This window comes from Heloderma suspectum, chromosome 1 (genome assembly GCF_057233095.1).
Source record: "Heloderma suspectum isolate Gila_16-S chromosome 1, 16-S_ref, whole genome shotgun sequence".
Classification (NCBI taxonomy): domain Eukaryota; kingdom Metazoa; phylum Chordata; class Lepidosauria; order Squamata; family Helodermatidae; genus Heloderma; species Heloderma suspectum.
In genome coordinates this window covers 378,298,434-378,322,399 of record NC_139458.1, presented here as the reverse complement: position 1 = coordinate 378,322,399, position 23,966 = coordinate 378,298,434, and the positions used below count along the sequence as shown (strand labels likewise).

At 39.9% G+C, this 23,966-nt stretch overlaps 1 protein-coding gene across 10 annotated transcripts in view; it reads right to left on the bottom strand.

Moving 5' to 3' along the window:
- The window catches only part of BIRC6 (baculoviral IAP repeat containing 6), a 188,197-nt gene that overhangs the window by 59,317 nt on the left and 104,914 nt on the right, over positions 1 to 23,966 (bottom strand). For 8 of the 10 annotated variants that reach the window (XM_084828379.1, XM_084828376.1, XM_084828381.1 and 5 more), the window contains 10 exons: positions 23,514 to 23,657; positions 21,317 to 21,446; positions 19,455 to 19,586; positions 18,741 to 18,908; positions 17,689 to 17,862; positions 16,666 to 16,862; positions 13,513 to 13,813; positions 9,822 to 10,039; positions 6,012 to 6,176; positions 5,123 to 5,291 (listed from right to left, as the gene is read on the bottom strand). In XM_084828379.1, the coding sequence (XP_084684505.1) occupies positions 5,123 to 5,291; positions 6,012 to 6,176; positions 9,822 to 10,039; positions 13,513 to 13,813; positions 16,666 to 16,862; positions 17,689 to 17,862; positions 18,741 to 18,908; positions 19,455 to 19,586; positions 21,317 to 21,446; positions 23,514 to 23,657 (1,798 nt within the window). The other 2 variants (XM_084828377.1, XM_084828385.1) reach the window with 2 other exon arrangements.

Below are 23,966 nucleotides of genomic sequence, written 5' to 3'. Positions count from 1 at the left end.
CTTCAAGTGTTTTCATCAACTCAATTCTATTTTCCACAATTTTCACTGCAATTTCAGTGTAAGCATTGTTCACATTCACCACCTCCATGAAGCCATATGAACTACATATGATGCACTTTTTCTCCCTCCTTCTTTAAAATGAACTCGGAAAAAGGTAACCAACCTTCTAAGTACACAAAATCAGGGAAAATGTGACCATGTTGTTTAAATGGAATATATATATACCAAACATGGAAAAGTCACCATCAAAGAGTATTGCAAGCTATTCAAAATACATGTAGTGGAACATCTTTTAGAACAATTATAATTTAGGGATATAGAATTTACTAGTGTAATAAATTGATTAGGCCATTAAGCTTGACCTACCACTTAACTGGGTAGGGATTTAGAAGTTACTACTGCAGCATTGATGCCATCTACAGATCAAAAATATCAATTAGTCTTCAATGAAAAGCAACTGCATTACTTGTTTTGTACTGTATTTGGCAAGTTTCTGCAGTATTGGCTTTTAGATCTATGTATTGTACTTAAATTTTCCCCATAGTCAGTTTTCATTTTAAAGTTCATTTCTACTATAGATTTGGATCTAATTTTACAGCATGCTTGCAAACAGTGTGTGGTTGGTTTGTAATATGCAAGTGTCATGTATTACACAAATGTATTAACATTTGTGTAAATTTAACCAGCTAACTGATGCATCTGTAAAATCCAGAAGCTTAATTGGCTAAAAATAGCTTCTCAATGTTGGCAGCTATAAAAGCACTACAATACCAGAAATCCAAAACAGGATATTTTGTTTTGCTTCTGTAAGAGATACTTTCACACTGGGCAGGGACTTTGGCTTGGTTGAGGCAAAAATGGAGGGGGGGCACAAACCAGAGTGGTGATTAAGGACAGCAGCCATGGACCTATCTTGCACTATTCTCTTCCCATTTTTTATTCTGTAGGTAGGCTAATCATTGTCATGATTAGATCTTACCTTTTGGCTACTAAACTGTTTTGATATTAGGATGCCATACGACAGTTGTGGCCTATTTTGCCAGCCAGCCCTATCTTCTTCTATACTCCTGCTGCAGACACATGCATCCTTGAGAGTCAGTGTGACGCAGTGATTAGTGTGCTGGACTTGGACTAGTGAGATCTAGCCAGCACTGAACTCTCCACCATGGCCGCCATGCTGCTTCTTGTGGGTCTGCCTTGCCTAGATCACTGGTTAGGTGAAGGCAAGGATGGCGATGCTGGTGGCTGTGGAGTACAGGCATCGCTGGTCCCTGGATTAAAGCAATGGGGTGTTGAGTAACCTGGTGCCTTCATGATTTTGGGTCTAGCAATTTAGCTTGGTGTGGTGGAGGCAGTGGGGAAGGCACCAGCCTACCATCTCTCTGGTGGCTTCAGGAGGCCTATCCAACCCAGGTAGAGCAGCACAGCTTCCCTGGTAGGCCTACAACTGCTTCAGAGGCCCACCTGGTCTGGGTATGAAGTGGCCAGCCTCTGGTGGTTCTTTAGTATGCCATGCTTTAGAGGCCTGCCCAGCCTGGTTAGAATAGGGCAGTACAGCCTCCTGCTGTCCCCACATGTATTCAAGAGGCCCACCTAGCCCACAGAGATCTTCTGCTGCTTCTCCACATGGACTGGAGGCCTTCTGGACCAGGTAGGATGGCACTGTGAGGGGTGAATACAGGTAGAATACCATGGCCTTCTTGAAGTCCCCTCCCCCCTGCCAAAGAATGGTTGGAATCAGGGCCATGGGGGAGATGTGTGAAGGGGGTTATCCTTCCCCCTCAGACAAAATGGTGGAAATCACCCCCCCCGCCATGAAATCGGCTCCTGACCCTAAGCAGGACGTGTCGAATTAGGGAAGGTGAGCTCAAAATAAAAGGAACAAAATCCTTCAAGCAAGGGGGAGCAGGGAGGAAAGAACAGCTGAACTCCAGAGAGTTCAGCCCAGATTCTCTTAAGACATTACGCAGGGCTAATCTGGGGAAGGCAGGGCAGTCCCTCTCCTTGGAAAGGATCAAGTTGATTGGACCCTGCCTGAACTTTTCTATTTCCTTCTTCCCAAAGAGCAAAGGAGTTGCTTTTCTTTCCAGCAGACCTTGTTCTAGCAGTGACACTGTTCCAACAAGTTCTTGTAAATGTAAAACTGGGAACAGGATAAAATGGTGTTATTCAACAGTATTCTTTTAATAAACACTAATAAGCCCAAGGTCTGCTTAACATTAATCGTAAACTGCTCATCAAAACACTGACATAGAATCCATTGACTGGTAGGTATATGATTTTCATTTATTTTCTTCTCCTGGTGGCTTCAGTTATATGAAGATACAAGGCAGCAGTACCAAGGGATGGGGGAACGATAGTAAGCCTTACACTTCTTATGTCTCACACTTCACTGAAATGTCTGAATATAACTCTCACTACTTACTCAAAGGCAAGATGCACAAGTTATTCCCACATTGTGGGGCAGGGAGAAAGAGATATATGAGAGTTCTACAAGAAGTTCAAGGCAACTGTACTTTGTATTCACCACTAATACCCACATATCCAAATGACCAAGTCATGCACTGTGATTCTGCTAAAGTATTCGGCAGAAATAGCAGGTTAAACTAAGACACCTAATTATACCGTATATAACTCATCATAAGAAGAACCCAGCTGGATCAGTCCAAAGACTATCTAGTCTAGCATGCTGTTTCCCACAGTGCCTAACCAGATGCCTATAGGATGCCTACAATCAGGACATGAGGGCAATTACATTCTCCCACTGTCACTTCCCAATGCTGCATGTATTCACCATAGATATTCAAATGATGTTTCAACTACCATACTCGGGCTAGGCTACACTAAGAACACCACCATCACTTTGTGTGTGCGTGTGTGTGTGCACGCGCACACACACGTGTGTTGTAAGAGAACGAGAAAGAAGAGAGGAGTACAAATGAGAAAAGGGAAGAAAAGTAAAAGAAAGGAAGAGACAAACATATATAGTCAAAGTGTATTTTAGAAGTGGGATCTGCATTTCAGTTTGAGGCTAATGGTGGGCCTTTGGTCTGAAAAATTTGAAGACTTGCTTCAAACTGCCAATTTTAATAAAGCATGCAAAGATCTGAATTTGTGTGGAACTGCTTAAATTGAGCTTTTGACATTAAAAACGTTTAATATTATTAGAAAAATCATAATCAGAAACAATAGATCATAACATCTTAAATTAGATCCTACAGAATGTATAACAAATACTGATACCTTAGTGGACCACTGGATAATCTTCTTTGACAGTGACAGAAAGACATATGGCTGGTTTGGATGTCATGATAAGCCAGGCTTCCAGGGAAACCCTGGTTTATCATTTACAAGCTGCCTGATTGTTCCCACGTTGCTTCTCCTGCAAGTAGGAGTAGCTAAACAAACCCCAGACCTTCCATCCTAGGAATTCCAAACTGGGAATTCTGGTTTGTATCTCCCCAGAACAATTAGTTCTTAGGTTGGCAGTTTAACCCAAACTTAACCCATACACTGGGTTTGGACAACACACTGCAGCTCATCGTCAGTTATTTAACCCACGACAAGGCATGGTGCCCACGAGTGCCAAGCTGCATATGCTTGGGGGTTGTCACGTTATTATTAATTTTTTTATTAAATTAAATTTATTAATCGCCCATCTGGCTAGTCACCCAGCCACTCTGGGTCATGCAAACCTGGCCAATGTCGGTTATGCAAGGGTTAAGCAACTCTAAAACAGACAATGGGTTATGGAGGGTTGTTTAGCCCTCGCATAGCCCATGCTTGCCAGGTTCGCACAACACAACAACCCTGAGAGGGGACTACATATTCAAAATGGCAGCTGCATGCACCCCACAGCCTCACTGTAGGTTAAATAATTCTACAGTGTGCTGTTGTGTTGTATGAACAGTCCCACAGTGTCCAGGTTCACATGTCCAAATCAATCTCCAATTGATTGGAGCTTGATTACACAAAGTGGAAGTGGCATGTGCTCGGCAAATTGTGGGTTAATTAATTAATCAATCAATCAATCAATCCACGACTTGCTACCATTACGTGCAAACAGGACCAATAAACAAGGGTTCTCCAGGAATCCTGGCTGATCATGATATCTGAACCAGACTGGATTCAGAGAAGATTGGGCAAAACTCTGTTCATGCAACAAGTTTCTTCCTTCTCTCCACTATAGCCTCCTGCATTGTGCCTGACCACAGGAAGACCTTCTTGAGATTTTTCTGTGTTTATATTTTTCTCTACATTCCCATGTGTACAGAAAAAAAAATTACAAAGTACTGCATTTGCTAACTTGACACAGGAGTTAACAATTTCATAGTGCAAAGTTTCAACACAGATTTATTTGAATTTTTTTGTAGGAGAAAAACACACTATTAGACTATTGTGATACATTGGACCCCTTCCATTATTTAATATGAACCCAACAGGACTCCCTGGCTATAGCTCACAACTTCAGTATGCCCTCAACTGCCATGCAGGTTCTAAACTCCCATCACTGATTCAGACTTCTCTGAACTTACTTGCTACTGATCCTGAATTCACTTGCAACCTAAAGGCCCTCCCTCATCCCTATTAATCATGATAATCAGCAAGTCCATACATATTGACTTCAACTCCTGATGGTGTGTGCATGTACACATACTAGGAAGAGCAACTATTTATTTTGGTAACAGGTCTACCTAACACTGGAATGACAGGCAAAACATGGTGAAAGACCCTCATCCTGCAACAGTTCTAGGTGCTGCTACAACTATCATGTAGTTTCAATGGAAGTTTTAGTACTTATCACTGCATGACCTTATAATTATATTTTACATAATTTATATAGATATGCATACTGTTCTTTTATACAAGAACACATGACCAAGAAATCGAAAATATGCAATGTCAACACCAAAAACCCAGCAGCTCAATCAGACTTTTGTTTGCTTCCAGGTCAATGATGATCAGCATTAAGCTACTTATTTCTCACATGTTTTGCATAGAAACTTCAAATGCTACATTTGAATCTGATAGTCTTTGAAGCACCTTTTATAAAAACTTGCAAATCATAAACTGGACTGGAGTCTGAACACTCCATTTTAAAAAACAAGAAGCAGCACACTACCTGAATCATTGCGGAGATAAGATGACATTGCTGGAATAAGACATGATTGACTAAGTAGTTCTAACAGGACTGATGGAAGGGCATTGCTGTTTTGTCCTCTACTTTCATGACTGGCCTGGACATCTCCATTTGATGTGCTGCCTGAAGGATTTATGTAGCTAGCCAAAACCTGAAAGTTTTAAAAACATCGAGAGTCAAAATTAGATTAATAAACATTGGAAAACATCATATAGAATTTCAGAGAATATAGAATTTGAGTTGAAAGATAATAGGCTCATCCTACATGGAGTATGTGAGGTATTTGATAAATTAATAAAGAAAATTTAAAAACCTTTTCCATTACTATACATACAGAGAAAAGATTTATATTTAAAACAAAAATTTCAAGTATTCTTCTTTATCATTTCCAAAAGGTCATTTAATGATTAATTGTCATGGAGTTTAAAAAAATAGTCTTTTGTGAATAGGAAAGCTATTGAGAAATGGTTAAGCCACCTCCCTCAAAGCAATTTAAGATGTCTTTTAATGAAATACCAAATGAAGAGAAACTCAAAATGATGAGCAGCTGATTCCCCCAAACCTGGAAATTTAATGTTCCCGCCCTGCAGGCCCATGTGCTGCATCAAACTATTTTTCAAACTTCCAAGTTTCAAAAGTGGCTCATCATGTCGCACAAAGAACTTCTGCCTGAAAAGAAGAATGAAGCCCCATTGCAAGCCCAGAGCAAGCCTGGAGATTCTGAATTCCAGCGAGTTCTTTTAACCATACAAGTGTGAAAATGCACCGAAGGATACATAAATAGACAATACACCTAAAAAAATCAAATATAGTTTCTACATAATGAAATAATTTTGTCAATCTGTACAAATATTGTGCTGTTCTGCAGTACCTGTAAGAGACAAGTAACATGCTCTTCTTCCAGTCTTTGTTTAGTTAAAGCCTGTTCCACATCCCATCCAGAAGCAGTAGAACCAGTTCCAAATCCAGTGCCTTTGGCCCAGTAAAGCTGCTGTTCTTCTGTTGATGCACTGTTATGTGTGCTTGACACCTGTGGCTAGTAAAAAGAAAATAAATCATCCACTGTTTGGGATTGTTTAGATGTCACATTCTGAAAGACCTAGAAGAATATCTTATTAAATTTGTCCTCTTATTCTGATTCTTGGATCGTGGGTGTTAAGCAGTGAACCAAGTGTTGCAAGATTCTTATTCAGCAACTCTAGGTGATCTTGGCAAGTGACTTTCATCCTCAGTACCCAAAGTGTAGGATGAGATTTACCTATGTTAACAAGATAAGCACCTTGCTTAATGGAAGTACTGTATATACATATCATAGATCTGTTTGACTCTACTATTTAATACTAAATTGTTAAAAAGTAGTGGCCAATATGGGCAAAAATGGGATCAGTTTTCCTATTCAGGCCAAGTTCTGCTTAGCATAAACAAGGGTGCAAGCTTGGGTAGAGACTTCATCGCTGACAATTGTTTCTATGACTGCAATATGTAGATTTGCACACATTTACCTTGCAGAAAGCCTTCCATATCTAATTTTTTGAATAAGAAACTAAATTTATTCTTAAAATATTGAGATTCTTACAGAATTAGATTTTTTCTATGTTTTTAACTGGGGGAAGGCATGGAGAGAGCGAAAGAAGAAAAGATGAAGGATGCAAAATTCTGCCCCAAAACTATCCAAGTGTTTGAGGGACTACTAGTCTACAGCTATGAAGAAAACTTGGAGTTTCTATCCAGTGTCACACAAGCAGACATCTGGCTCATACAACAGGACTTCCCCTTCCTCTCCTCCCCTACATGTCTCCCCCCGCCCAAATCTATTCCAGAGGGTCACAATCCTCTGGAGCAGATTTTGGGGAATGGTGTGCGTGCGTGCGTGCAGAATCCATTCTACCAACTGCGACCGGTTCACTGGATTTCACCTTATATTTTTAAACATTGAAAGCAGAGGTGCTTGAGTTTCTAACAAAGCAACTAGATTATGCAATACCAATACCACTGTTATTCTTCAAAGCATGATACTAAAAAGGCCTGCTGGTTTCTAGAACTCTAGAACTTAAAGCCCTGGTCTTTGATGTGGAGAACACTTTCCGTCCAGTGGCCGACATCCAGTCCTAGGAGTCTCTTAGCATTTTGCCAAACATTCTTTTAAAAACCTTACTGCATGATGGGAGAATTCATTCATTTCTACAATATAACAATACAGTATTCCTATATATCTTGGGGAAAACAATATTCTAATCCAATCTCTTGTTAACTCATACTAGGCAATGGGATAAAATTTGCATGCTTTGATGCCCAATGTTAAACATATGGTTGCTTTTGACACCACTTTCAGTGTAATTACTCAGAAAGCCAATCTACTTGGATACTGAGACACCATTAGGTATACGTTCCACTGTAAGCCTACTGAGAAGATTATTATAGTTGTTCCTCAGGAGAAGTATTGACTTTTGATTCCACACAAATGTTCCACAGTGGTGATGTCATACTAGGAAAGTAGTCATTCAAGCTGAGTGTTTGTATCATCTGCGGGTATTAGTCAGAAAAGTTTTAGGTCTCCGGAGGCAGATTCTAACGTGGAATTCTATGTTACAGGAGTCTGGTGCCCTATAGCTACTTATTTGTCAGGGCAATGTATATTCTTTGTGAACAATGTATGGTTTTGATAAATGTTTTCTGATCATGTCAGCCATCTACTTGATATTAGATAATGTGATGTTCTCCTGTGTCAGTTGTAAACATGTTTTCCCACACCACAAACCAGCACAGAGTGGGAGCAGGGAACTGTGAAGTGTTTTTAATCAGGTTTATGAAAAGTTTGTACTAGACTGTACGTATAGGTCTGGTTTGCATGATCCAACAGCCACAGTGGGTTGCAGTGTGCGTCAGCAGGCATTTTGAATATTCAAGCCCCGACCGCAGCTTGTTGTGTCATCCAAACCAGGGGACTGTGGGTTATGCGAGGATGAAACCTCATAACCCTTTTTGTGAACCACCCATAGAGCTTTGGCTGTTCGGTGGTATGGTAATGTAATACATACATACATACATACATACATACATACAATTGTTATCTTTTTGGCACCAGGTTAAAACTGCCCTCTTTTCTCAGGTGTTGGGAAGCATATAACGAGTTTTTAATCGGGTCCTGGATTGTCTTTGGCTGATTGTTCTAAATTGTTTTTAGAGATAAGTTGCCTGTTGTGTGTGCTATCTGTTTTTATGCCCTTACATAAATGGTTTTCATACTTTATATAACGTGTCTTAATTGTTTTTAATTTTTGTGAACCGCCCAGAGAGCTTTGGCTATGGGGCGGTATAGAAATAAATAAATTTTATTTATCTATTTGATTTATTAGCCACCCATCTGGCCAACTACCCAGCCACTCTAGACAGTGTAAGAATTCATTTCTAATTGAAACGAACCCTCGCGTAACCCTAAAACAGATCATGGGTTCTGTTAGGGCTGTTTAACCCTCACATAACGCATGGTCCCTGGGTTCGGATGACACAACAAGCTGCAGCCTGAATATTTAAGAAGGCTCCTGTGGGTACCACAGCTCATCATTTAAATAAGCAATGACGGGCTGCAGCGATTGTGAAAACCTGGTCATAGTCTGCTTAGTTATGAGTTTTTAGCATATTCCTGGCTGAGTCTCCAAACCACAGTTTGAAGGATAGGGTACTTGATGTCTGAACCAGACCACTATGCATTCATAGGCCATGAAAATCCACATATTGCGCTGGAACAAACTTCTTTGGACTGACTGCAGGTTTTTTAGGAGCACAGCCAAAGCTGGCATCTGGTCAACAAGTTCCAGGCCACTGAGCTTGCTACAAAGCACACAGTGCCAATACAAGCTTCACCTACAAAAATTGCAGCCACACAGATTTCTTTCTCTCTTTTGATTGGACAAAGAATCTTCATTAGAGAGATGTAAGGAATTTGGGACAAACAATTCAGGACATGGCCAATGACTTAGACATTGTAGTCAGTGACAAGGGATACAATGAGAGTTGAGATAAGGTTCAAAGAACCTGCTGAGAATGCTTCCTGTTGACAGCTTCATTTGGTAAAATAATCCTCGAGTGAGAACACGACTGTGGGGAGTGATTGCTTTATCATCTTTTCTATACTGTGTGACTCTTCTGGGCCATTAAACAAAACAAATGTTATTTTGAATAATGGGCAACGCTTTGAAGTCCACAGGGGTAACCTTACATGTCTAAGTACATTAGAAAATTGAGATGTTTATGTTTCAGTGAAGACCTATGAGATTTAAATCCGTAAGAGTGCATATTACCTATATAAATTAAGGAAGACACATCAAGATTCTAATATAAAGCACTTCTTAGTTATAGCATAACCTCAAGGTTGTTTTAGAAGATTATATCACTATGAAAGCAAGCATTTAATCACTATAGTAGTTTTGCAAATCTGATATTGGCATTTTTATGGTGGAGGATAAGAGAATTTTTTGTGTGTTTTATCTCAGTTTTTAATGTATGATTGTTTTTAACCAAATTTTTACCTATTTGTTTTTTATGTTTCTATGATTGTTATGATTCACCATTTTAGTGGTGAAAAGGCAGGGTACAAACTGAAAAAAATAAGCTTGTTAAAAAAAACCTTTATATTTCCAAGACTATATTTCTAAGCTAATTATTCTGAAGCTAAACTGACCTCCGACTGGTTGGGACTAGAATTGGGAACTCTTGGAGCATGGTGGCTAAGAGCAGACAGACAGGCAAGGATAAGATGTATTGCCCCAATTTCCAGTGCCATCCGCCTAAGGAGTACTCCATCATCAGTAGTCAAAGGTGTGGTGCTGAACAAGCTGCGCAGCACATGAAATGGAAGGGTTGGAAGCACATTAGCTGAAGGAGACTGTAGAATATGACCTAGATGGAGAGAAAATAAGTGTTAAACATTTATGTCACAACAGATTAGCAGACTGCATTAAGCTTCAAATATATGAGATATTTTATTAGGTTTTAAAAATATTACTTCCGTTTATTATAGATTTCTAAACAATTAAGACTGACTGCAGGGATTGTATAAATGGGGAGAAGAAGAAGATGTGATCATACTTCCATTGTGAACTGTATCTAGAACACTATATTAATCTTCTTAAAAGTGACACTACAAGGAGAGGCGCTTATTCATTAGCCACACTAAATTAAGTATTTGCTATTGGGTAAATAACAATACTTGGCTCTTCTGCATTTAGTAAATGTATTCCTTGTCCTTCATGCACCACGGTATGACTAAGTGTTGCTCTCTCTGCACAGGATTATTATCTAGATATATGCTGAGCATTTAGGTGTTTTTGTGCATCACTATTGGTGGCTGGATAGGCCCCCTTCCAGATCTCTATTTGTTTAATGAAAAATTGAAAACAGCAAATTCCTTTCTGAACCTACATTTTACAAAGGCAACTGAAGTCACATTTTCCAGAAAAACATCAACTTTAACCTTAATGAACAAGAATTATTTGCTGTGCCTTTCAAGATCTTTACCATTGGAGAAGTACATCATTATCGCTATGTTCAGACAATCAAATCTCAGTTTAATAAAATGCTTCAAGCACCCCCACACAGATGCTTTGCTCCTACATTCGTATAAGAGGGGAAAGGATCCAAGAAATCACAGTTAACCATAGCTTCTCGTTACATACAAACTGGGAACTATGGGTAGTGGCTTAAACACAAGCCAGAATCTGGAAGCCAAATTTAAAACACATTTAGAAGCCATTAACCATAGTTACCTGGATCAGACATAACAGTAAACTATGGTTAACTGTGGCTCCCTGGGTTGTCTGCCTGCTCATGTGAAGAGAGTATAAAGCAGCTGCCTGCAGGTACGTGAAGTTGGTACTTATCTCAGCTTATTAAGCAGAGACTTGATTGTTCAAATGCGTCAATAATAATGTTTGAGTACATGATGTTCAAGTTCAGAGATGGAGATTATATAGAAGAACTTAAATCCAAGAACATTGCACATGCCGTCTTATTCAAAGTTTGCTTCAAACTATTTTTCCACTATGTTGTAGTGCAGATTTTTTTAAAAAATCCCCGTCTCTTAGCCATAGTTAAGAGCTATGGAACATGCTGTGGGCTGACATACTTCATTTCTCCCATGCGAATATCCCACTTCCCTTTTTGGCATTAGCCATGGTGTCGTATTGCACCTGCTTTAAGGATGACATACAACTTAGTTTAAAACCAGTTTGAACGCAGGACTTGAAGCTAGTTTGCTAACTCTAGTTAACAGGTAACAGTGGTTAGCACCAACTTCTTTCCAGACTTAACACAACATTGGAAAAGAAAGGGATATGGAAATTCAAGCAAGATGTGAACCCCAGGCTCTGGTAGCTTCTTTGCTACAACATTCTAGCTGCACTGGGCCTATTACAATTTTATACCACTTGAATTTGGATGATAATTTATTCATCTGTACTAGTGAAGCCAAGCTACTTGAAAACTGAATGTCCAGGTCAAGGCCATGGCCAAGAGTGCCTTGTCCAACTTAGCTTGGTATGTCAGCAGTGCCGATTCTTAGTCTGCAGATTTGGCTGTGATTAAATAAAATGCTTTATTTAATCACACATAGATGGGTTACTGCAATGTGCTGTACCTGAAGCTGTCTTTGAAACCAGGCACAAACTTCAGCTAGTCTAGAATACTGTAGCCAGGCTGTTGATTGGGGCACAGTATTGGGAGTATGTTACTCCTTTATTACAACAGTGACACTGGTTTCCAGCCTGTTTCCAGGCCCAATTCAAGGTTCTGGTTACAACTTTTAAAGCCCTAGATGGGCTTGGGACTGGGATACCTTCTGCCATAATTCCAATTACGGTCTTCTACAGAGGCTCTTCTCTGTGTCTGACCAACATCTGAATTGTGTTGGCTGGGACATGGCACAACACCTTTAACTATGCCTAGATCTGGAACTCTCTGCCAAGGAAGGCCTGGCTTGCAAAGTCTCTGATGGCCTTTCACCACTGTGCAAACATCTTTCTTTTTCTGCAGGCCGTTCATTTGCTCAGTTGCTAATTTTAATCTCCCTGGCTTGTTAGCTGATGTGTTTTATATGGTATTGTCTCTCCATTTAGTTGCCACTGTTTTTGTATTGTTATGTTTTTATTGTTGCTTTAATTGGTTTCTTATTTTGTAAGCTGCCTTGTATACTACTTAGTGGAAACACTGGCCAACTCTTAAATTAATTAATCAATCACAGCTTTGGTACTGGCCTTTCTTGAATGTGTTGAAGTAAATGAAACCAGTTAAAATATCCTTAGAAAAATATCTGAAATGCTCTGATAAAATGGATAATGTCAATAAATCCAGTTGTGCAACCCTATAAAATAAGGTTAAATGTTCATTTAATAAAGCCCAGTGATTTCTGCGCTAGGTTTAATCTAATTAGAAAAACTCAAACATCTCAGAATATGCATAACTAACTCATGAAAATACAGACAATATTGCTATGTGGAGGAAATTAAATACTGATCTACTGTCCTTATAGACCCACATTCATACATCAGGCCAATCAGTAAGAAGATAGAAAAACATTCCTGTCTACTGATAATTAAAATACAGGAGTTATTCAGAGCGTTTGGAGTTATGCTGAACATCAACATTCTCATGCTGTATGAAAGAAGGTTCGCAATAAGCAGAATGACAGTGGTCAAGAAGTGGGGAAATTTTTTGATTATAATCAAGTATGCTTTCGCACACCAATTAGAAGCAATATATACACACAGAAACTTTCTAGTAACCTTGGCTCACATTGTCTCCCACCCTGTGCATAACATAAGAAATGCTGCAACACAAACCTAGGGAGAGGGAAGCAAAAGCAGAAGATCAAGGTGCCAGTTAAGGTTATTTTGCCCTTTCTTATTAGTTATGACAGCCTGTCTAAACTTGGATGGATCCAGATGACAACAGAAATAACCCTCAGATGAAGAACTAGGCCAATATATAGATATTTAATCTTTGCAAGGCCATCAAGGTTTGGTTTATTTATCACAAAAGGAGATAATCAGTGAAACCGAGTCTAACAGTTTTTGCTCTTAATCAAGATTTCATTGGAAGCCCTGGAAACAATCAATGTTCAATTTTTTTTAAATTAAGTTAAACTTAATTCTATGAGCTCTGACCAATTTTTATCCTATGCAATGAAGGAAGAATCAAAAGATCTGCCCTTAAGGACCAGTTTTGACTTTCATATACTTTGGTTTCAAAGCCAGACGAGATCCAGGACTCTCTACAAAAGCCAGTTTTATCTCATTTCAAAATACTTGTAAACTTGTACACTCAAGAAAAATGTTTAGCAGTAGTTCTCAAATATACTTAGTAGTTACAGTACATACTTCCTTCACCATCATCTGTAACTCCCAGCACCAATCTAAGCAGACACTGGGCATGTTTCCTCTCTTTAAGTAGCACCTCAGCATAGCCTGGGAGGCGAAGAAATAATCCAAAAGCAGCCAAAGAATGAGCAGGTATGGGAGACATAGTTTGTACTGTTGATTTGATAGGTGGTGGTTCTGCAGCAATTGTTTCTGGGGCTTCATAAACCAGTTCTCCTGATTGTTCAATGGTAACCCATTCAAACTGATCACTGTCCTTCTGCTTCTCCTGGGTGGTGGATGTAACCACTGGAGCACTCACCTTCAGAAAGAAAAGAAGATGCTTAATACTGTCCTCTGAGGCAGCCACTCAAAGTGTACATTTGTTGCAAATATCATCACTAAATAGTTCCTAGACGGATTCATTTACAATATTCTGTATAATGAGATAACATGGATGAAAAAATGCCAACATAGATTTCTCAACCTCTATCCAAATGAATATTTTTAGGCTTGTGCAGATTATGACAAAGTTTGCTACATATTCAAAAACAAATGCAATTAAGAACTGTTATGCTTTTCTATTTATCACAGGAAGGAAATATACAGTTGGTAAGGATTTTCCAATAATTACTTCCAGTGATAGAATTATAAGACAATTTTAACTTGTCTTTTGTATTCTATATTGTCAGTCTAATTTCTATACCATCACTTCACAGTCCGTGGAACAAAAAAATACATCCTCTTTCAAACCTTTGTCTATTTCTATAGAAACAAACTTGAAAGAGCTCTTAGATATACTAAAGAGCCTTATATTTGTATTTTAGTAATGACAGTCCTAGAGGGTTTTTAAGGCCTTCACCTAGGACCTGGAGCACTGCACCATGACAAGTTGAAAGAAGAAGAGTTTCCAACCCTTTTCCCAGTAGAGAGTGTCATGAAAGTCAAAAGTTGGGAGAATGCTGAGAGACAACTTGCAAACCCACAGCCCCACATTCAAATGGGCATCCAGCCAATTCTAAGTAATTAAAGATATATTATCTATGCTTGCAGAATGCAAGCTGAATGTACTAGCATGCAAACATAGCTACAAGTATATGCCTAGCCAACTGTGTGTACATACAGGAATCTTGTATTTCTTCATTCTGTCTTGTGTATTACATAGAATATGTGAAGCTGTCTTACACCAAGTTAGGCCACTGGTCCACCTAGCTCAGTAGTGCCTGGCAGTGGCTCTCCAAGGCCACCGGAGAGCCTTACCTAGAGATGCTGGGGACTGAAGCTGGGATCTTCTGCATTCAAGGCATGTGCTCTACCAGTGAGCTATGGACCCTCCCTCTCATAGGGAAGGATCCAACAGTGTTCAACACTTCCTGGGAACCCTGTTGTGCTAGGAAGTGTGTTGTTGCGCAAGTATTGGTTTCCACTAGCACAACGTAAATAGCACTAGCATCCAGACAGCGTTGGATCCTTCCCATAACTTCTGAGACCCCCTGCATTCTAACACCAATGACAAAAGCTGTAAAATGGGGAATAAGGGGGAAGAGGGCTTTGTAATTAGGAACACAATAACAGACTAGAAAGGAGACTACTGACTGCTCCATGAGGAAATGACATTCGATTACAGTCAGGGATGTCTGAAGCCTGTATGCTTCCCCTTTTGTGCTTCTACCTCCTGCTATGTTATTGGCATGTGTCTGAATATGCCTTTCTCCCAAATCAATATATTGCTGAAGCAGGACAGTAGCTCATGCTACCATTTTCAAATGGCAGCCTTATCGCAAGCTATGTTATGCCTTCCCCTACCTATTTCCACCTGCAATGCCAAAGAAAGCAACTTTTTGCCTTCTTACTAGCATGTAGATGCATATGAGCTCCCCCACCCAGCCTGGACTGGTAAGGAACTCATACTGATTATTTAAGGTTACTATTGTCTTCAAGAAGCATTTCTTCCTGATACTTTTGAGTACTCTATTGCCAAGGACAGAAGCAACAATGATGTTAGGATTTGCATGCATATAGTGCTCCTGAAGAGTAGGTTGAGATTCACTATTTTAATATTGGATTTTGCCATGCTGTCAAAAACACACATAGGATGACATCTTAATGGTGGTGCATGGTGAAGTATTCCAGACAACATTTTCAATATACTGCAACCCTGTACATCAGAACTCTAATTTTACAGAATTACTGATATGCGTGACATTCCCATTTTAAAGATCTCCCAAATCCCTCCTGGCACTGTGCTTTGACATTTTCTTCTTTTGTAAGGTGCCTGGAAATTATCTGTGAAGGCTTGTTTGCACCATCAGTTATGCTTGGAAAACAAGTTCCTAAGTCTGATGTCTGATTTGTTATGAGGTCTAAGGGTAAAGATTAATTTCCCTTTCATTCCAAGATACACATTTGTGTAAACAGCAGGGTCAATATCTTACAGGAGATGGAAGGGATACAAAGTTTGCTGGAAACACAAATGCTTTGTGCTTGTATGAGAGCTAAAAACAGCAAGCAAGGGTGCATAAACTTGTCTGTCCCTACAAAATGAGTTGTTATTCTGGATAACAATAGGTCTGGAGCCAGTTTTCAGTGCTGAGCATCAACGCTTTGGACATCTGAAGAATTTTAATTAATCTTATTTACAAGTATTTATATACCTGAAATCGAAAGATTTCAAAGTGATGATTTTCTGAGCTAGAAATAAGGCATGCTTTTTATAAAACAAAAAAACCCTGATCTGAAGTGAAGACTAACAACCAGTCTCCAACATATCTGGGATAAAGAAGAAAAGCTTTTGAGTCCACAGATATGAGCCCAAACTCTCTCATTTTAGAAATAAGCACTAATAAACCTGAGACAACCCCCCACCTCGAGGATTTCCTGATGCTGTGCTAAAAGCTCACAAAGATCTCAATACCTGTGGTTATTAATCCAGGTCCATTTGTATTTTTAAACAGGAAACTTTGAAGAATAATTGCTATGCAGTTTATAACTCAAAAGCAGAATATAGTTTCCAATGTTTTTTTAAACTATGGAAAGATACAAAACTTTAACAAGAAAATGCACATGTATAAAACACTGGGCATAATCCAGCCAGAGCTAAAAAACATTTGTTCCATTCATTTCAAAAGCATGTGATTATAATTAAGTCATCTATACACGTATCTTTGGACTTACTTGTTGAATTACATCTGGATAAAGCATAGGAAGTCTTTCTGCGATGAGGGCCAACCCACCCATTCCAGCAAAAACTTGCAATGGAGACTGAATGGGGCACACTTCAAGAAAGGATTCATCCAGCACTGTATCCATGCACTCCTCACCTGGTGTGACTGCTTCATCTTCAGTGCAAGGCCCCAATATATCTGCATGTTCTATATATGCACAGACAAACAAAAAGTCAAATTGTTCAGTAAAATATTATTAAGCAACATTTCCTTAAGGATTGCTTACATAGACAGTTAGCCTAGTATAACCAAGCCACTTCAAATGCAGCATGCAGTGATATGAAATAAAGAGCTCATGTGTTCAAAAAGTAGAGGGAGAGTATGGCTCACTTCTTTCAGGTAAACAGTACAGTTATCTCTCTCTGCAGAGGTGGGCAAAATGCAGAAAGCAGCTTGTCATCAAGTGAGACAATAAGCAAAGGATACGAGTGACTCTGGAATTCCTTGCCCATGTAAATGAGCTTTTGATTCAGGACGAGAACCTTGAAACAAATGTGTGTATTCTTTATTCTGTAAACTGAGCCTAATATTTTCTGAACAAGGGAAGAAAGAATAAGCACACCTGTGATTAAAATGTACACTTCTTAAATACCAACCACTAACCCTGAGAGCTGAAACTGTCCAGAAAGCATTTTTTTAAATCATTCTATAATACTAAAATACTAAAAATGAATGAAGTGAAAGCACTGCTTCACACTGCAGCTTCATCCTTTGTTGACTATCCCTTTGTTTTTTAGATAGTGTACTTATCACTAAATGCCTCAGATATTAATGAGCTGCAAAGATAGTATCTATTATAATATTATTTGAAACTAGAATGGTGAATGAGTGCAGTTAGTTGTGAATTTTTCAAAAGATAAATCAAGTATATTTCCACATTTATGTATAGTCAACATGTGAAAACCCTAACCAGGACAAAAACCAGTGAAAAGTTAAAACTGAACACAATAAAAGCAGACAATTAAATGTATACCTTTTTCAGTATGAAGGCGCTTAAATGAATCTGTTTTTGAAAGGCTTGGGTCTGAGATCACTTTGGAGCCAAGCTTAACCGCCAAGTCTATGGATCGGTATCCTTGAGGGAGTTTGCGGTCATACAGCAGAGTCAGAAGCTGGGCAAGTGTCATCTCAGGTGGCAGTGGCTGACCTAAAGAACACTAAGCAGGTTACAAGCAGCTCTAATGCATGGGTTATCTGTACATTCGTTAGCTCAAATCATGGCTTCAATGCTCAGCTATGGTAAATGCAAACTATAGTTTGCTTTAATTAGTCTTTGACTTTTTAAGTTTTCACATATCCATTTCTTATAGTTAGCTCAAATCCTTGGGACTCCTCCTTCAGATTTCCCAATAACTTGGAAAACACTTCTGTTACAAAACTAGGCACACTGGGCATTATCCAGTGCTGCCGTTCAGCCTTTGCCAGTTCTGTTGTGCTCGCGGGACCCACCACTTGTGTAACAGGGAATCTGCAGTTGTAAAAGTAACCTCAGAAATGCTTGCTTCCGGAACGGGACTAGTCAACAGAGCTCCCTTGTGTGAGCTCAGCTCAGCCCTTCCAGAATTGAGCATTTTCGTTCATTTTAGATTGTTTCGGGAACTCCTAGGTTCCCATTGTGCTAGGGTACATCCCACTAGTGCATGAGCGGTATTGAATACTGCCCACTATATTACTCTGGATAAATATACAATATCAACTACTTAGGTAAATGTGATAACAAATCACTATTCATCTCTAAGCTGTCAAACCCACAAAATTCAACACAGTAGTCTCATCATGAGGTCATCCATGGTGGCCGGAGGCATTTAAATTGCTGATCCCTAGGAGAACAGGTCCTTGAAAATATGTTATGTGATACACAATATGATTCTTTCAGTATAATTAGCAAACATTTAATTCCAAGTCAATGAATTTTCACTCCACAGTAGAACCTAGGGAAATGGGCACATGCGTGTAATTGCCCAGCACTTTATGCACCTCAAGGTATATGATAACCATGTTTTTTCAGAAAACCTTGAACATTACCTGGTAGGAGTTTATGGTACAGGTGAAAAACAGGAACACTAATGGTTTTGCTGGAAGTGTCACCTCCTGAAGAGGAGGTGCCCACTTTATCTGCCATCACTCTTCCTCGTCTTGATGGTGGGCGAGGAGGTGTAGAAGATACAGCCCTTTTTGACTGAGATTTCAAACCTATAAAAGAAATGAAAGAATATTCTAAAAGCATCTGTAGTAACAAACGCTACTCAAATACCAATTAATTGTTCTATCTGGCACAATATCATGTTTAAAGTGCTTTTAACATGTTTGATAGCCGCTGTGAAAACAGAGTTTGCATGCAAGGACAATTCTACACGGGCCAGAGATGGCTGGTGTGTGAACTCTGCATAGACTGTTGCTGCTGCACGGATTTAGAAACCTTTAAAAGTGATGCAGGAATGTGTGGAACTCTGCATGACTAATGTCCCATGCCTATCAGCTCCAGCTATTTAACACGTACTATAATCTTTATTTCAATGTCTTGCATATTTCTATATTCCATCATGCTGGTCAATGAGGGCAAGGCGCTAGGATGGCAGACATTAAAAACATTAAATAACTTTAAACACAGCGAGGACTCCCTTAGCTTTTTGAACTGAGCTATGATGGCCACATCTTGGGGTGCCCCCCTTCTCCTCACACCACACCAAGGAGATGTGATAGCTTTATACCAAAGATGAAACAAGCACACACACATACCAGAGGCAACAACAACACTGTAATTGTCCTGAAACCCATTTTCTGCTTTAACTTTTTCTTTTTCTTCATAGTTCTTTTTTTCCTTGTCTTCTTTTTGTTCACTAATTAATTTTGCAGTTATGCTTGGGGTATCTGAAAAGCAAAAATTGCTTTATGTTGAGTAAAACTATCATTATTTGAACACCCAGTCCCTCAAAAATATTTTAGCTGCTTTTAGTTTGGTAGTTTCAAATTTTTCATGCCATCTCATTTATTCATACGTACTGCAGGGCATCGGTCTTGTGCCAGTATGCCCTGCCTCAGCACACATGCACAACTGCATATGTACATTGCGATCTGTGTGCGGAGGAGAGCTTAATACACATGGGCCTGATCAATACTATCAGTATACTGTCTACATGATCTAGGATCTGTGTGCAGGCCCTTATGGAATGTATGATTGTCAAGCGTGGTGGGCACACACATGGGGGGAGGAGTAAGACAGGCTGGTGGAATTTGTACAGATTGATCAGTTGTACAGGCATTTTGGGTCAGGCGACATGGTTATTACACAAGCTAATGTCAACCCAACCCTCTTCAACCGTTGACGCAAGTGGCATGGGGGAGCCACACTACAGTGGTTTCCATGTTACTATCAATAATATATGAACCAGACCTCTAATCTCTATTTGTGCCATATTTTGAAATGTGACTCTTTTGAGCACTTGTCTAGATCTTCTAAAACGTTAAGACATCTAGTAAGTTATGTTTTACTGGTACTGAAGTAAGGAACTTCATGAAGATTATATAGTACAGGCCTACCACTCTGCGCCACACGAGGCTCCTAGTACAGGCCTACTTTCCAGCATTAGTACAAACTTGTTTTCCTCTGCATTAGAACATGGAATATTCTGTATTTGGCACTAACGATACAAAATACTTAATGGTTTTTTTAAAAATTGGACATATAAAAATGGAAAGTTGATATTCAAAGCCTATCTATATATTCTCACCAAACAACATCTGCATGGTGCCCTCTCCACTTTAATATATAGCATGTCTTAGTATGTAGTCCTTGTGGATCACTTTTGAGTTTTCCACAAACCAACACGCATTCCTGGAGGGTGGCTAGTTCTATGGAAACTACCTAAGGCCTAATGGAGACATAACATATAACCAGGATTAAGGCATCAAACCATGGCTAGTACTAATGGTTAATGTGATACCATGGTTTAACTTGCCAAACTAAGCTCTGCTCCCGGAGACTGCATATAGGGAGACACCAGACCCCCTTGCTTATTATCTTGCTAGCAGAGATGGAGAAACTTGATTTAAGCTTAGTGTACTCAGTGTAGATGTACACTTTAGAAACCAATTTCAAACCACACTTTCATATCTTGATTTGTAGCTAATCCTTAAACATCTTTTGGTGTTCAGTTATAATGTTTCAACCATGGTTAATAAAAAGAAATCATAGCTAAGTGGTTTACCTGCATAGCACCTACAAGATCCAGGTGAACCACACTGCATGCTACAGAAATGGCACTGGGAAGACATCCTGGGGCTGCTGTTTCAAGCCAGCTCCACATTATGAATAGTGTGTAAATCAGTACTCAAAATTTCATTTCACACACATGCTAAATTCAACATGCACAAAAGAGCAGAAGTTTGATTTAATCACCCTGACTTTCCAAAAAACATACTATTTGATATTTAGAAGTTGAGTATCAGCCTCAAAACACATTTGCCCCATGTAAAAATCCATCAATGAAACTTTGTCAAATGTATTAAAAAGCTGATATCACTGGTTGTGATTGTAATCTAGGTCTAAACTTCCTATAACAAAAAGCCAATTTTTTAAAAGTAAAGAATATGCAACTTGCCTGACACACGATCAAGAACCTCTGCCAACGTTGTTGAGACTGGTAAGAGAAGAGTGCGGAACTTGTGTCCTGCCCCATACATTGGATGCTGAATTACATGGCTTGTAGCATTAATTCTACCTTTGTACAACTAGAAGTTAGGAAATATAAAATTAATTTAAGCATTTAGAAATAAAGTGCCATAATAGTTTCAAAATGCTATAAAAAGCTTTAGGTCTGGGGTGAGGAACCACTTTTAGGTGAGGGGTCAAATTGCCCCCTACCAGACTTTATGTCACCCATTTTGGCTTTCTCCACATGCCTCTCTCAGCATGGAGAAAAGGGCTCAGCTGGGAAGAACAGCCGTTCCTCCCAGTGCAGGCTGAATCCTGGGCTTTGCACAGTGGCTTTGGGCAGTGCGCACTGGACGAGTAGCCATGAGAGAGCCGAGTGGAGATAACATTGGAGATTCCTCCAGGGGTTGGGGTTTGGAGGGGATTCCTCCTCTGGAGTAATCCAAAGGGGTGCTGCAGGCTGGATTAGGCCTGCAAGGCAGAGGTTCCCCTCCCATGCAGGCTGCGGGAGCCTAATCCTATGTACTATTCAGTTCAGACAGCAGTATCCAACTGTCATTCTGCTAGCACAAATGATGTTGCGCTAGTGGAAACTAGGTTCTGAACTATGCCAAAGAGAAGAATCCAACTGAAGTTATCTTTGTGCAGTGGTTGTGCATTATGCTTATGCAACCCATTGTACGTAACTCTTTCACAACCCGTTGCACATAACTCTTGCGCACAACCCGTTGCGCATTCCGCTTGTGAAAACTGTTGTACAACCAGTTACACAAGTGTAACTGGCAACTGCTTGCACAATGGAAAGATTCAGTGGAGCTCCACTAGCTCTGTTTGAGTTTGCAGAATGACACCGTTGGATACTGCTCAGGAACCTTCACTAGAAATAAGTGAGCTGAATGACAAACAGTTCAGGACAATTAGGGCAATCCTAAAATAAAGCTTTTTGTTGTCAATTACAAACATATTCTTACTGCAGTATTATGGGGAAAACAGGCAAGTAGCTCAGAAACAAACACTAATTCCAGGGCTTTATACTGAAAAGATACTACCAAGAATTTGATATTGTAAGATTATCCCTGACGAAGGACCTCGTTATTCTGAAACACACTGGGTTCAGGAAGTGACTGAGTAAATTGCAATAAGCTAACAGAGAGCAAACCAATTCAGCCTAACAAGATGAATAGGATGATATCCCACGCTCTAAGCCAAGGGGGGGAATCAGTGCTAGGGGGGGACCCAATTGCCCCCACCAAATTGGACCCTCCACCCTCAAGATGTCAGTGGGTGTACCTACGCCCACTGACATCAGAGCACTGCCCCACCCATTTTTCCTTTCCCCATGCTGAATTCTGTGCCTTTCGCATCATTGAGAAAGGGAGCAGGCACTCCTCCCAGCACCATCTGAGTTCCCGGATTTGCACAGCGTGGAAACAGACTTGGCCAGAGCTGGGAAGAGCAGCTGCTCCTCCCAGCACTTGCCGAATCCCAGGCTTCAGGGCATGCGCCCTGTGAGAACGGGCTTAGCCGGTGCCGGAAAGAGCAGCCACTCCTGCTGAGTACTTTGCCACCTACATCCCCACTGTTATCTCTGATCTGACAATGGAGATAACAATGGGGATTCTTCAAGGGCATATTCCCGCAAGGGGCAGGGCTTGGATTCCACCCACTGGAGGAATCAAAGGAGGCTCTGCGGGCCAGAGATTCCCCTCCCATCCTCTACACCTCTGGATCATTCTTTATGACCGTTTGAACACACACAGAGGACTGTTTGAAGAGGCATTAACTTCCTTTTAATGTTTCAAAATAAACAAACCTTCTATTAAAAAAATACAGCATGGCATTTCTAATCACAATACACGTGCAATACAGCAGAGTAAAAGGGAAGAAAACAATCCCCTCAAGGTTATTTTTCATTCATTAGTGTCAATGTCAGCCTGCTATTGTGAAGCAGCAGTTTTAGAAGGAATTTCTATATAGTACATCACTGTATCTACATCACTGGGGCTGGAAAACATTGCATATATTTAGATACCAGCTCCCACTAGGGTGGAAATAATATCAAATCCTAAACCAGCATCAAATATCTAATTACACAGATTTTTCTAGCCCTGACAGTAGGTTGTGGGGGAAGAAAGTTAGCTTACTGGACAAGGTGACTGAAGGAACATTGTCACTTTTTCATCTTCTAGCATCAACTGCAAAAAAAGTCTTCTAATAAATCCTGAAATATTTCCAGATGTTGGGAGATTGCTTCTTTGAGGAGAGGAGTGAAAGAGTTCACACAGAACCTACAAAAGGGATGGAGAAAATCTCAAATAAATTTATTAAAGCATGTGAACTTCACCTATACATAATTCTTAAATCCAACTGTGTCCATCCACCTGTGCAATGGACACTGCTGATGAAATGGATTCACCTTTTCTCTCTGCAGCCCTCTGCACACTCATCAAATCTGCTTTGGGGGGTCAGGGGACTCTCCAGAGAAAATATGGAGGGGCGTGGGGGATTCCAGGGGGGAGGGGAAGTCTGTGATGTTGGATGGAAACCATTAATTGTGGTAACAATTAAAGCCCTGCCTTCTATTTCTCTTAAAGATC